Source organism: Anopheles bellator, chromosome 1, assembly GCF_943735745.2.
Source record: "Anopheles bellator chromosome 1, idAnoBellAS_SP24_06.2, whole genome shotgun sequence".
Lineage (NCBI taxonomy): Eukaryota > Metazoa > Arthropoda > Insecta > Diptera > Culicidae > Anopheles > Anopheles bellator.
This window is the reverse complement of record NC_071285.1, coordinates 44,982,976-44,997,650: the sequence shown is the minus strand read 5'-3', so window position 1 is coordinate 44,997,650 and position 14,675 is coordinate 44,982,976. Positions and strand designations below refer to the sequence as shown.

General features: G+C 49.2%; 2 protein-coding genes across 2 annotated transcripts; one reads left to right on the top strand and one right to left on the bottom strand.

The window, feature by feature from the left end:
- Nucleotides 1–146: 146 nt before the first annotated feature.
- On the bottom strand, nt 147–1,867 carry LOC131212132 (nuclear migration protein nudC). Its single transcript, XM_058205883.1, has 5 exons — nt 1,693–1,867; nt 1,318–1,604; nt 1,051–1,222; nt 562–956; nt 147–483 (listed from the first exon to the last, which is right to left on the bottom strand). The coding sequence occupies exons 1-5, from the start codon at nt 1,765–1,767 to the stop codon at nt 432–434; spliced, it is 981 nt and encodes a 326-aa protein (XP_058061866.1). The 5' UTR covers nt 1,768–1,867; the 3' UTR covers nt 147–431.
- Nucleotides 1,868–11,588: 9,721 nt separating this feature from the next.
- LOC131215698 (basic helix-loop-helix neural transcription factor TAP) lies at nt 11,589–12,860 on the top strand. The gene has a single exon (XM_058210089.1). It carries the CDS (start codon nt 11,589–11,591, stop codon nt 12,858–12,860), a length of 1,272 nt encoding a protein of 423 aa, XP_058066072.1.
- The last annotated feature ends 1,815 nt before the right edge of the window (nt 12,861–14,675 follow it).

Genomic DNA, 14,675 nt, shown 5'->3' with positions numbered 1-14,675 from the left:
CAAACGATTCTGAAAGCTGTTATTCAAGGGAAGCGTTAGATGCCATGGCAAAATGAAAGAAAGGGTATGGGAATAATGAAAATAAATGGATATCACCCTAAACACAAAGCCGTCAAACGGCTTCCTTTCGAATGTTACTTGGTGCACAAAAGACTCTTCAAAGTTTCTTGTTTGGTAATGTTACAATATATATCCAGTAATACTATTAGCAACCGGCCACCTGGACCCCTGCTCAGCAGTTAGAGACGTCTCTTCGTCACACTCGACCACATTCCATTTGCTCGCCGAGATGCAGAACGCTCCTTTATCCGCGATAGCGGTCACTAGACACCAGATACTCATTAAACTCTACGTTGCGAATGCATACAAAGTTTCATGGAACACGGGCCGGTTAATCTGAACACACCGGCAGACTGCCCAATATTTGTACCTTAGTTAAATTTACAATTCGAAAAGTCCATCTCTGGATGTTGCTCCATAAACCTAGAGGTGTGAAGAGACGAAAGGGATTGTAAGAAAAGGCTGGGTAACCAAACTCCGTGCACCATGGTGGACAATTACTTCTTCAATACATCCTGCTTCTTCTGCTCGTCACTCGTCGGTAGACCCAACTCTTTCTGCTTCTGGTCGTACATCATTTTCTCGACCATACTGCGAGTTGACGAGTCCAGGTCGGACAACTTCGACGACTCGGGATTAATCTTCCGGGTGTTGATGGGCGGATCGGTTGCGACCAGCCGATCCCACCAGTTCATCTGGTTGATTTTTTCGAACGTGATTACTACCGTGTTCTTGTCCAAATGCCACAGGGAGTCTTCGATTTTGATCTCACAGTGCAGTTCACCGTCGATCACTGGCGGGTGGCCTTTGAGGCCCACCTTTAGCGACTTTCGTTGCATATTAACCACCACGTCTTTTGCTTTCAGTGTAAACTTTACATCGAATGGCACCTTCAGCTGTAAGTGCAATGCAGGATGTATCAAATGGGGCCTTTCCAGCAGTGATCCCTTCTAAGCCGCGTCCCATTTTGGCTTCCCAAATGACTCCTACCTCTATCTCTTGCAGTGTTTGCGTCCATCCGTACCTATCCAGGTCACATCCGTTTCCTCGGTTTGGTTTTAGCTTACCTTCATCTCCCGGTTCTACGTCTTCATTATCACTGTTCGCGTTCTTTTCACCATCTTTTGTTTCCTTTTTCGCTTCCGATTCCTTCTCTTTGTTCCTACCAAAAGGAATTCTTTGCGTTAGTATCACATCCTTTGTCAAAAATATAACCACCGTTGCCGTGGTAACGGAGGTGACCAATGCAAAACCTACTTTTTGGCGTCCAGTTCTTTTTGCAGCTTCTCAGCCTCCTCGTCGGTCAGTTCGGTAACGCTGGCCGACTTTTTCTGTGCCTCCTCTTCTTCACGCTTTTTGCGCAACACTTCTTGCCGACGCTTCTCCCCAGCCTCGCGTTCCTTTCGCTTCTTATCGGCCACCTCCTGTGCCTTTTTGGCTTCCGCACGGAATATTTTCAGCGTGAGCTTCTCCCAGTCTCCCTCGTTACCGCCGACAAAGAAGTCGGTCTTTCGGTTCAGAAAACTCGCAATCGTGCCCAGCATCTAGGGGGGAAAGGACGAAAATCATCGTGCAGCTTTTTCTAGGTTATGTCGCATTTGCTTTCCTACGACACCGAACTCGGGAACTTACCTCCGGCACGCCTTCGGTGTGTTGGGCGGCCATACCAAACAGGATGCTGTCGAATTTTCCATCTTCTTCGGACATTTTTATTGCTCACTACACTACCGTTTTCTCGATGATAAAAATACCGCACCGCACTTTGTTTCACACAGATGGTCACAGAATGACAACCCAAACAAAGTCGGAGCAAAATGATTTGTTTGGAAAATGCCAGATCTTTCGAGAGGGATAAACGTCACAACAGACCTGTCGGCCAAGTGAGGTTAACGAATGCTATCGAAACATCGCGTGGATGACAATTTGAATTTTCCGTTAGAATCCTTACCGTCTACTTGTCTGCTTAGTACGTGAGTTTTGTGATGAAAAAAGGTAATTAACACAAGTTCTATAAATACTTAGTGCATTTGACTTATGGGTTTCATACTCGATGATTTGGGAACAATTATCACTTTATCACTTTCTTACCAAAAGTGTCGTGGTGTCGCGCAATGTGTTGCAGTATCAATAAAGCACATTTATCTTATCTGCACACATGTTTTATTAACTACCCATGGTTAGCACGTATTAGCGCCGCAGCACCCGCGCAACGATTGAAATCCTCTTTTGCTTGTTCAACCCTTTGCTACACACCTGAGGGAATCGCAAGCTAGGGCAAGTGTTGTTGGCTCCCCACGTGGTACGCTAATAACCAGAGATCAGGTTTACGACGCGAACGATGACGGATCGATTTCCCAACCGGAAGGGTACGCAAACAAGGGACGGAACAATATTTACCCATCGGTAATGTTTGCCTCCGCATACAGCTTCGCGCTACCAATTGGTTTGTTGTAATTGAAAAACTGCATGTGCACTTTTTGTAATTGATTTCTTTCCACAGACATTGTTTTGTTCGTTTCAAAGGTTTTAAAAGCTAGAAAATCTTTGTGAAAATTACAGGTTGACTCGTGTAGAAGGTTAAACCTGGCACAAAGCGCTCGTCCTCGAGAAACATTCGTTAGGCGCAACATATTTCCATGTGCTACAAGAACGCAAGGTTATTGCACATTTGAGAGCAACTGTGCGGAAACGAATAAACAATCAAAGTTCTTACACGAACGATTGATCTGAGTAACAAACAAACAGTTTTCTTCTCTCGGTACTTGCGGAACAATAGGCAATGGAGAAGACTTATGCACGCACGGCCAGGGAAACAATTCGCCCCTCGTACGCATCCACGTTCCGCACGAACCGCAAACCCAAACGGTCCGATGTTGAGATGTTGACACCTAGTCAAGCCTACCGAGCCCCCTACAGCTACAGGCCAAGCTTGCCCGGTGCTGGTCATCCGCGCAACAAGCGGTCCTCATTATCCTCGCAGGTCCTCGCAGGATTCGTAATTATTTCCGTTGTTTTTTCGTTCGTCCCCCGCTCGGGATCCGCGCGGTGCTTGTGTGGTGGTCGCGCCATGCCGTCAAGGACATTCGAAAATCCGTTAACCCGTTTCGATCAGCAGCCACCATCGCGAGTATCGTTATTATGATTGCGTTGAAATTTATGAGTTTTTCCGGCTAGCCACCCTTGCAGCCCGCGGAATTCGTTTGCCTGAGGGAGGAAAACTCTCACCCATCGCGGCTGGCGGCTGACTTGTCATTTATTGGCCCTCGCCTTAGCCCGGGTCTCGCGCACAAAGGCTGTGCCGCCGTGCAATTGTTTCTACATTTTCCCGGCTGCGCCGACTGCACTCCGAGAGGTGGCCTCGAAGTGGGGTGTGGCGTCCGGAAAAACTAACATCATTTTTTTTGCATTACCGATGGCAGCGATGCTGTACGTCGCTGTGCCCGGTTACCGGCTTTGTTGTACTTGAACGATTTTATGGTTCGGCGGCGGGTTCAGCGTTTTTTCTTTATGTCATCATTTTGTTCCTCTAGTTTTTATGTGACCCTCCTTGCTTTGGTGGTAACAACGGAGAGAGAGAGAGAGAGCTAGAAAGGAGGAAGGAAAAGGAACATCAAAGGCAACCAGAACAACGACTCGGACCGGACGGAAAAGGGGTTTGTCGGAAGGGTTTGTGCATTCGGTTTTATTTTTCACAACTTTAAACTAGTTCACCCCGGGTCCCGGTGTAAAAATGGGCCTCGTCGCCCGGGAGTGGGTCGCGCAAAAGGGGTTGCAGTGCGCGCATTGCTGGGTGCGCTTTGCGTTGCATTTGTTTAACTTTTGATAGAGTGGATGGCGCGAGGCCTGGGCACGTGGAACCGGGGCGCTTTAAACTTGGGTGGTCGTCCCAGTCTGGTGTAGGGTGCGGGGTGATCCTTAGCAAGGAGAAAGTCATGCACCAGATTCACCCGCGGTGGGATGGTCCTTCCTGGACACGTGTAGTTGAATGTAACGGACCACCACCGGGTTGTGGTGTCGGTTGGGTTGGAGCATTAGTTATGTGGTCTTGATCCATTTCAAGGCTTCATGGAACACCAAATATGACTTTTTCCTAGAAAGTTGACCGAAACTGACTCATCGCAAAATTAAATTCAGTTCCATCTTTACATCGGCAGAGCGTAGGTTTTGTTTCAATTCCCGAATGAATTTCTCCGACAACCCATAACGATGATTCCCTCGGCCAGACGTTTCTCGCACCCAGGCCCCCGGATCGGGAAGGGTAAAAAAGGGGTTGATAATTTACTCCGCCTTTCGTGCGCTCGAATGTTTGCTTATGCTTCCGTCAATCCTGGCAGGGGCGAGACCAAAGTGGAACATTTATTTTGATACTTTTTGCTTGTAACATCGATCAGGCTGTTTGACGAGACACGGAAGAAGGAAGCAAACATACACACACAAACGCACAACATTGACACCGCACACGTGGCAAAGCGGGGCATTGATCAGGACACTCCGTGCGCGCGCGACACTCCGGAAGCGAAGGATTAGCCGGTGAATGTATTCATTAGCGTGCGAGGTGCAGGTATAAGCAGGAGCACGGGACAGGATTAGGACTTGTAATTAGAATTTTATTTTCAAGTCGCGCGGAAGAGTTGAAAAGTAAAAAAACTGAGTACCCAACAGCAACAATAAAAATCAACGGGCCCCCGATGGCTGACACTGCCAACGTGGCGGAACGGATCTGAAAAACCTGAACACAACAACCACCACCGGGTTGGTCAATTCCCCCCCTGGCCTGACTGTTCGCTGTTTACGGTACAGCTGATGAGCAGTAATCGGGTCAGTTGTTGTTAAACTATGTTATTTTAAAGCATTTATGGGCTTACAATGGAAAGGATTACTGTCACACGCGAGTGCATGATGATGGTGATTTTATTTTGTCGGATTAAATGTTCGCAACCTGCTAGCATACAGTACATAAAAATCCCCTTTCTGCGATCCGGACACGGAATAGAAGGATTTCTACGGAAACATCAAAATAGTTCCTTCATGGTTCCTTCATGGTGGAGAAGGTTCCTTTCTTACGATGAAGTCTTTTGAAGCGCCGTTTTGGGGCGCTGCGTTCCCTGCTAACCTCAACCAATCCGGCTATCATTTTATTTGGAGCTATAAACCATCACAACAAGCACAATAATCGTTATGCTTCGACACCTTCTCTAGAGCCCCTTGCCACCAGAGTTCCAGAGCTATTCCCGATTTCGAGAGACTTCAACGTTTTATTTCCAGCTACGCGGGAAGTGGTGGGTTTTTAATTAAATTTTTTCCCTCATCCTGGCCGGCCGGCGGATGGCCGTTCCACCGGCCGTTTGGTGCGTCGCCGCGCCACGTAAACGAATGCGGAGGGCTAATGAAAAATTACCTCACCAAAGTCAAAAGGTTCATTACCGGAGCGATTGTTATTCAAATTCATCCCTCGTCGCTCGTCAATCCGTCGGAGTGGCGTGGCGAGCTTGAAGGAGGAAAAGATGAAACAATAGTCGCCCTTGCAAAATTGCAGAACAAGCCCGGTGCATCAGTCCTTTGGCGATGATTAGGATTTTTCTTTTCCCTCCACCGAACCGAAGGTCAGGCGTGGAACTCCAGAGCTGCGCTGCCTGCCAACAGTCACTGGAGCAACGGTTTAATCTTGTGAAAAACTCCTCTGGAAAATGGAATCCCATGGACGCTATCATCTTCGGTACAGGGTTGGTAGAAACAGCAGCGTGCCTCCCAAAATCAACGCCACCCAGCGGACACCCGACCCGAAACGCGTGATCGGTCGCGGATGAATCAACACCCGAGGCCCACATTTATGAAACCCGAATCGTTTGCATAAATTAAATTTTTCATGTTTATTTCGGTCTGACACAACAACGCATAATTTATGTGTTAGCCAATGTTTTCTTTCTCACTCGCTCCCTCTCTCTTGCTTTCTGTCCTTCGAATAATGTACGATCTCTCGGGAGCATCGGGCACTAGGGAGCCTCCCGAATTGCAGCGACTAACGGTTGGTGACGGCAACGAAAGGATACCGTAGCCGGTTTTGCAGGCAACGACTGGTAATCGGGCCATCCCCGTTTCGGGCCTCCGAAGACCAGGAAGGTCCTCGGGCCCGGGAACCCCGGAAGGCTGGATAACCGGGAGAGACAAATAAGTATTATGCAAATTAATTTTCATCAACGAGCCCGACCACGTTGGAGGGCACACAATTCGATACACACGAATCATTAGAATTTTAATACGATTTGGTTTTCGGGCCTCTCGGTGGCACCTCGGCTGCCAGAGTCGACTGGCCCATTCGGCGGCGAAAAGGGTAATCTGGAACTAACGATATTAAACAACGTACAAAAAGTGTCAAGTACCGTGGCAAAAGATTCTGTGGCTAACCACTTGGGGCCCATTGCGACACAGGCAAGCCGTGTGTGTTATCCGTCTTTAATGGTGTTGATTGATTTATTAATCAAGTGGGTTCATGATTTATTAAAATTAACGTTAGATATTCTAACTGACGGTGGCGTCCACCAAAGTGTCCGGCGGTAATGTGAAAAATACTGACCCTTCCCCGGTGGCATGAGCGGTCGCAGTCACAACGTATGGGTGTAAAATGTATCATGACACGTGATCGTCCGGCTTGTTTGCACAACTTTATGCTCCTTCCGCCGTGTAAGGTGCAACATAATTCGGACATATGGTCCACTTGTGCACGCTCACTGTTTGCCTGGTTGTCCTGGGGTATTTAGTTAGTTTTTATAACTTTACTCAAAACTGCACAGGTGTTCATAGGTGTGGGTTTTGTGTACCTCTGGTGTATAAGTTATGAACTTTTATCACTCACCAAACTGCGGCTGTCGATTTTTCTGTTGATATCATTCCTCAACGAACCATCGGAGAGCTATTTCCACTGCAAAAATGGGCACAAAAATTTAAGTTTCTTCAAGAAATAATAGCTAAATGAGAGCTTAAAAATTTGAGTCTTTCTACAGTCGTAGTTTTAATCTTTTGTACATTCCAGAGCCCATCGTGAGATTCCAAACACTCACGCTGTAACGTTTGCATAAATATAAATAAACTCCAATTAATATTTTAAAATTAATCTTAAGCTTACCGTCTTGGTGCAATGTGTCGGATATACGCAGGCGCCATTTTACTTTTAATTAGTTGGGCGTTAATAGCGAAATTTGATTTTAAAGTTACTATGTAAATTAGCATACGAATAAATACACTACCACTACCACTGTACGAGTAAATTGATTACTATTATGTCCCACTAGAGGCCAGCTTGAGGTTAGCAGATAAATATGTCACATTCCTAACGAATTATTCCCAAAAATTGACCAAGAATAGACACATCGTAAGTGGATTGGTTGCGGTTCGACGAGATTTGCTTGTAAGTATGGATTTGCCCGCTGATCCTTACGAAAATCCTTTGCCGAAAAGGAGAAAGCAGCTTCTTCGAAAGTGAACGCATTCGATATGCAAATGAGATGCCGGAAGGAGGCGGAAGGATTCTGGATTCCGTTTCCTGAAATTATCATAATAATGGCTGCAAGCCCCTTCCGGACCAGTTCGACTAATACCGACCTACGGTCCTGTCTGGCGTGTTACTCCTTCTCGGGAAGGATAATTGTTTCCTTCCTTCCTTCGTCCCGCTCCTTGTCGAAAACTCCCCTGTCCCAGGCCGCTGCTGTCTCTTTCCTGACGTTGCACTTTCGGCTTCCGCCATTTCGGACCTGGTGCGGTACCAATTGTTGAATCGGCCGCCCGGTCTGCACTCACTTCCTCCTTGTTTTTGGGATACCTTTTGTTATGTTTCGGACACGTGCGAGTGGTTTCGATACCTCTTGCTTCACCGTAAACCCCGTGCAGACCGTTAGGCACAGTTGATTTGTGGAAGCGTAGCCGTTTAGAGGATACAAATATCGTTGGACTTCGCACGTGTCCTCACTTAGTTAGCGACTGCCGGAAGAGTTCCCAGTAATTATATGTTTGTTTACTGGAGTACCGAGTGCATCTCCGTCCACAGCAGCTGAAAGAACTGGAACTGCAAGAAGTTCACGCCTCCCAAAAGGAAACAAACACGGCTGGTCAGTCTATTTGTCACTCTGCTTCGGAGCAATCCACTTCAATCTTTCCATCGAAAAAACAATCGGTTCCCACTTGACCAAAGTCATCACCGACCGAAAGCTTAGTCCTTCCTGGACTCACAGTCCCCAGCTTAGCAAAAGGCTGTGCGAAAGGATAATCCGTGTGACAATCCTTTGCTTTTGTTCGGTGCTCTACGATGGACCTTTCAGCCGGTCGGATTTTGTGCTTGCCAAGCCTTCCGAAGGGATCGTGTGGTCCAAACTCCGACTCCCGACTCTCGGTTACCCCGGTTAGCCGGTGCAACACGAGCCACGGAGTGTGGCAAAAAATCTGCAAGCTGCAACCGGTTGCCGGTGCCGGTTCAGAAGCATCTGCCAGCCTGTATTATCGATTTATCACTCTCAATAATGTGCTATTCTAGTTTTTCCTTTTTCCGGGGAGTGGCAAAAAAGCGACATCAATAAAATCAAATAAAATTTCGACACGCACCCGGGCCGCGGTAATGGGTTAGAATGGCGGCCCGCCACCGACGACGACGACGAGGACGGTGATAGATCGAAGCACAACCCGGTATGCTACGTTTCGCATTCGGCAAAGATGGAAACATTCCGAAACGAATCGATCTATTTTTACACGCGTGGCGAAAGTGCCAAAAAATTATTCCCGAAAAGGGTTCATCCGGGGTTCGCTGCTTGAAGGCGTCGTCGTTGGATTGATTTTTGCCGATTCGTCGCCACGGCCCAGGATACAATATGTCCTGGCCATGGTTTGCTTCCAGTCCCCAAGAACCAGACCGTGTTTTTGGCCTACTTACGGCAATGGCCGTCCACCAGGTTGATGGAGGGATGAGCACGCCGATTGACCTGGAACCGTGAAAAAACGTGAGGGAGCCGAAAGGTGTTGCAAAAATGATGCGGCATAAAATGCATCGGAAACCTCTCCACAGTAGCGGCAGCGCGCCGCAGGATCAAACGAGCTTCATTGATCCGGGTGCCGCCTTTGGGTGACTTTTTCCCATTCTGAAGGGTTGTGATGAATCGGTATCCTTTTTTTTCGTTACCGTCGATTGTACTTGTGCGTTTGATTCATTGCCTTCGGGACTGCCGCTGGTGGTGCTGTGGAGGAAAACGGTTTTTTTTTCGAGCAAAAACATGCAAAACGACGACGCAAAATCATACGCACATTAGCCGATGGTGAATCTGTAATTTTGCACCTCATTTGCGCTTGGCATAAAATGGATGATTGAAATAAATCACATCAGGGCCTTTGTGTGCCGATGAACCCAAAGTATGTAAGTAGAGTATGAGTCTCTTATTTGAAAACGAAACAAAAAAGATCGTTTGTCCAGTGTTAATTTTGAGCATTAAGTTTCTCGCTTTTCTAAAAGATAAATTAACAAATAAGCCCTCAATGTAGGATGGCCATCCTTCCAGATATTGATAATAGATTGAAATTACAAATAAATAATTAAGCGTAGTGATTGAAATTGAAGTGCAATTAGCATCCTAACGACGCAGTTCCGCAGATTAGCTGAACAAATTTTGATAAAAACCATTTCATAATTTTTCCATCCTCAACCGGTCGCTTCGGCGGTGGCTCCTAATCTAGCATCGCCAGCGACGGGTGCCACTCAGTGCCACTTACACGACGGAGGGACGTTGCGAATGGTCTTGCTTCGACAAATTATCTCATTGCTCATCTGGTCGGCGTGGTGCTGGTTGAATATCGGAAAACGGGGACAGTTACATTAATATTCGATAGCCACCGACCGATACTTGCAAGATTCCTGCCCAGAGTTTCAAAGCGACCCGGGAACCCCACACGTTAAATCCGACGCGCCCGGGGAGGGACAGAGCGAGAAAGAGATTAGCAACAGCATTAGCAAACCCATCAACAGTGGCTCCGATAACCCATCATTATTCAAACGTGGGCCAGTGGGACCCTGTAGAGAAGGCGCAAAAAAAGAGGAAACTACACAGGACACACCATCTTCAAACTCTGCCTTCACAGTCGTCGCCTATTTTTCCCGGAGCGGACGAAACCGCCGCGTAGATCGTGATTACCATTAAAGACGCCCCCGGTCTAGGGCTGTAGCGGCTTCGGGAGTACCGGGTGGTTGGGTGGAAGAAAGAGGAACACATCAAAATAACATTTTCCTCACCACCCAATTGGTGGAAATTGGATTGATTGTTCCCGGTTCCCGGTGCAAAGTTTTCGGTGCGGTGGCCAAGTTGAAGGCCAAGGCCCTGCACAGAGTGGTATGTGCTCTTGGTTAGGGATATCAGCGACCTGGTGCTTGGGCTTTTACGCTAATTTGACAATGTTTTTAGGGCATTTTACTAAAAGAAGGTGATCAGTTGGTGCGATGTTAAAGAGAATTGTAACGGACGTGATCATGTTTAAAACCGCTGATTTGACAGTCGGCTCTTCGTTGTTTCGATGTTTTTTTTCGTATTTGTTTACATTGAAATAATTATGTTCAGAAAGTTTTAAAACTTCATTTCGGAGTAATAATTAGCCGCACACACCAATCTGATCTTTTACACAAATTTTACAGTGTTCTTGGAACATTTTATCAAAAGAAGGTGTTCTTTGGTACGATATTAAAGAGAATTGTGCCCTAATCTTCGATATTTTCTCGCATTTGTTTACTTTATAGACTTATCTTCACGAAGTTTCGAAACTTTACCTTAGCGTAAAAATTTGCCCGCCCAGCCGTTATGCCAACCGCCGGATTCTTAGAGCCCGTGCGCCAGGATCGGGATCTCCGGTGGTGGTGCTGACCTGTAGCCGGGCACCCATGTCACCAGCGAAACAATTCGAAACACTCGCCCCGGGGCGAAACAAGTGAACAGGGCCGACCCTTCGACCAACAGGGAACGGGCACGGGCCGCAAAAAGGGGTTGCCAGCCCTACGGTACACCCGCCGCTCGCCGGCCTAACGAGCACACTTCTGTGAATGGAGGAAATCCACCCGGCACCCTTGGCGGCGGCGCGCCGCGAAAGGCCTTCCGGCGCGAGCAGGACAGAGCGATAGAGGTCCTTTTCCCCGAGAATGGCAAAGAGAAAAATCGGACGAAAAACCAGTGAAAGAGAGAGTCCGAACGAACCGGCGACAAGGGAACCGCGGGCCGGACGTGCGAGCAGGATACCCGGGGCATCCTTTTCGGCTTGAAGGGGTGCGTGTTATAAAACTTTTCCTCCCTGCCGTGCGTGCGCTCAGTTGGTGCCCGTAGACAGCGAAGTACGGGTCGTGCGCAGAACATCGCTAGTGAGTACTCCCGCGGACCGACCTCGATCCGCCGCGGCCATGAGACGGTGCTGATCCACGACGGTTCCGCGGTTCCGATCAGTGACCGAATTCCGAATCGACCGTGCCTGTGCGTGCAGAATCACAGATCCTAGCTTGTGTGTTAGTGGTGATCATGTCCTCGTACTGTGGGTTCGACGAGCGATCGTTCGAAGACTTCGACGAGTACACGTCGGAGGACAGTGGGTTCGAGAAGAGTTACGAGTCGTACGGGGCCGATCCGTCGTTCGCCGGGTGCGTGACGCAGGTGCCGCGAAAGCTGAACTTTGAAAATGTGGCCATCGTCCCGCCGCCGACGATAGGACCAACGACGTCGGGCGAAGTGGAGGAACCGGTTGGGGCTGGCCGGCAGTCGCTCAAGGATAGGAGCGGTCCACCGTTCAGCCCGAACCTTGGCCTGCAGACTTCGACCCCGACGAAACCGGACGGAGTGGCCGAAGCGAAGCCTAAGCGCAAATACGCGATGGGCAAGAGCCGTCTGTCGCGCAACCGGAGTCCTACGCAGGTCCAACGCATCAAGCGGGTCCGCCGGCTGAAGGCGAACGATCGCGAGCGGAACCGGATGCACACGCTAAACGAGGCGCTGGAACGGTTGCGGCTAACGTTGCCCACCTTCCCGGAGGACACCAAGTTGACGAAGATCGAAACGCTGCGCTTCGCGTACAACTACATCTTCTCGCTGGTACAGCTTCTGGAGCTCGATGGTACGATCCATTTCGATCTGGAGAAGCTCCAGAGCCTGACGCTAAGCGGCGAGCGCATCAACAAGGAGCTGTTCGACGCAATGTTCATCAACCCTTCGACGGCGATCCACTGGGGTGCGATGGGGTCCGGATTTACGCCCGGTGACTTCTACAGCAGCATGCAGCAGTTCGGAGCAGCGATGAACGGACCGGCGGCTGGTGAAGGATCGTTCACCGGTGGGGCACCCGGAGGAAGTTATTCCAAGCAGAACTACCAACTGTTTCGCGGTGCCTTCGATGTGGCCTACAACTCACCAGCTCCCTCCCAATCGTACGGACCAGGTGCGTACCCAGGACCCCAGCAACACCAGCAGCCACAGGAGAGCCATCATCATCATCATCATCAGCTCCAGCCGCGACAGAGTGTAGCGCAGCAGCCATACGCTCGCGAAACCTACTACCCGGCCGTGTCACCGTGTGCTAGCAACAAAATGGCCGGTTTTGGGCATGGCGATGCGCTGGGTGACACCTCCGCTCGGCAGCGCCAGCAATCACCACCGGGGGCCACGGGGCACACCATGCACTACACCAGCAGCTTCTACAACCAGACGCCTCCGTGGCGCGACGGAACCGGTGACGGAGCGTACACCGGGCTGGAGGCGGGTCTTTTCGAAGACTTCGCCGGCGGCACCACCGTGGCCTGAGTCCGTTGTGGATGGAGCAAACGTTTCTGCACACGGGTGATATCGTTTCGATCGTTCCGACAAGCAATGCTAGCGGTAAAGTATCATGTGGCGGTTAAGGCTCACGTTGTTCCTGGGGACCGTTTTGTGATTGTTTTTTCGTTGGGTGCCATCGCCTTGGTGGAACCACTGGGTTCGTGGCCGCGACAAGACAATCACAACGCCGGTCCCGGTAGTTATCCGATGAACCATGTTTTTACTACATAATTTTTCGCACTGTCGGTAACGCAACAACCATGTCGCAACGAGGGCTCGAGTCGTTTGAGTTTGTTTTGAGTTTTTCTAAATATTTTAATTTTTGTTACTCTTATTACCCGCCGGAAGATGAGTAGTCATGAAGAATTAGTTTAGTGTTTTTATTTGAGATGATGCAATAATTTTATTCCGCTTTTCATGCGTTTTTCATATTCTTCGACCTCCTTGCAATGTGGTTGTGGGCTGGCCGTAGGAAATGTAGAATTAAGGAGTAATGTTTGTGTAGCAGAACAGCTTGCTTCACTTCAAACGCTACGGTACACCTACAGGGTGTCGCGTTGGGAAAAACTGGAGTGAACCGACTTGTTTGCGGCACGACGAACACTTGTAACGATGGTCTGATTTAACTAGTCATGTTCAAACGATATATCAAAGAAACATTGGCAACGAGCTCAGGATTAATACAGCATCACCGCGTTTACACCCGACAGTTAGAGGAAACTAACTCTCGGCTGTAAATCCGGGTCCACCTCGAGGATCGTTCCAATGTACTGCCTTCGCGAGAAATTTACGCACCCTTTTAGCCCTTTTAGCCATACGCCCGCAATGATGTGGGCAATGTAGACAGTAAGTGCTCTTCGATACCGCAACCGCGATACCTAAGTCTTGAGAATTGTCTCCATATACACTAGCGACATAGGCCAGAAAGAGGGAATCTATTTTTGACGCGTTTTTAGCATTAGAAGGACAGTATGTTAGTGGGAAAACCGAACCAACAAAAGAAAACAAATAAAATGTACACCAATCAACGTGAATGGAACGAGTTTTCAATTAACTTAGCACACTTACCGCGCGCGCCACTCGGGGTCACTATTCACGGTTAATCGGCGTTACTAATCCGTGTTCGGTTTGGGTTGAGATCGGTGAGGGGGTTGGGCAAAGTAACCTGTGACAGGCCGTGACAACCCGGTGATTGCCACGCCAACCACGATCGAACCGAACCGAACCAGCCGAGTCCCAACAATCGCATCAGCAATTCATGGCAGCCACGTTGACGTTTGTCGGATTTTTCACCGGCTTTTCACGAAAACATAAACGGGCCCGGTACAGGAAAACAATCCGGCCCCCTTGCCACGTTTGACGGGCTTTGAGATGTGGATGGATGGATGGATGGACCGGGGTCCCTTTAAATCTGCCGAGCAGCCGCACCGAATGGAACACAGTCAACAACAACAACAAGGCCGGCCGACCGACCGGCCGGTGCCGGCAACTCCAATTCATCACAATTACGCGAAGCAAACAAACAGCGGCACGAAACGAGGGTCGTGTGGGCTTTAAAAATCGGCGGCGGCCGCTGGTTCCGGTAGCGGACCGAACGGTGTGGAAGCACGGCCGGACCCCATCGGCCGGAAACCGGCGCAGTCCTTCGTCCTCGTTCGTCGACAACCCGAGGCCCGCCCGAAAGGGATGCAGTCCGATCCCGAGAGGTCCTGTTCCCGCCAGCGCACCCAGCCCGCGTTGCACCGCCCGTTGCGTTCCCGAATTATGCGAATAATCCGCGCGTTCAACACCTCAGGGGGT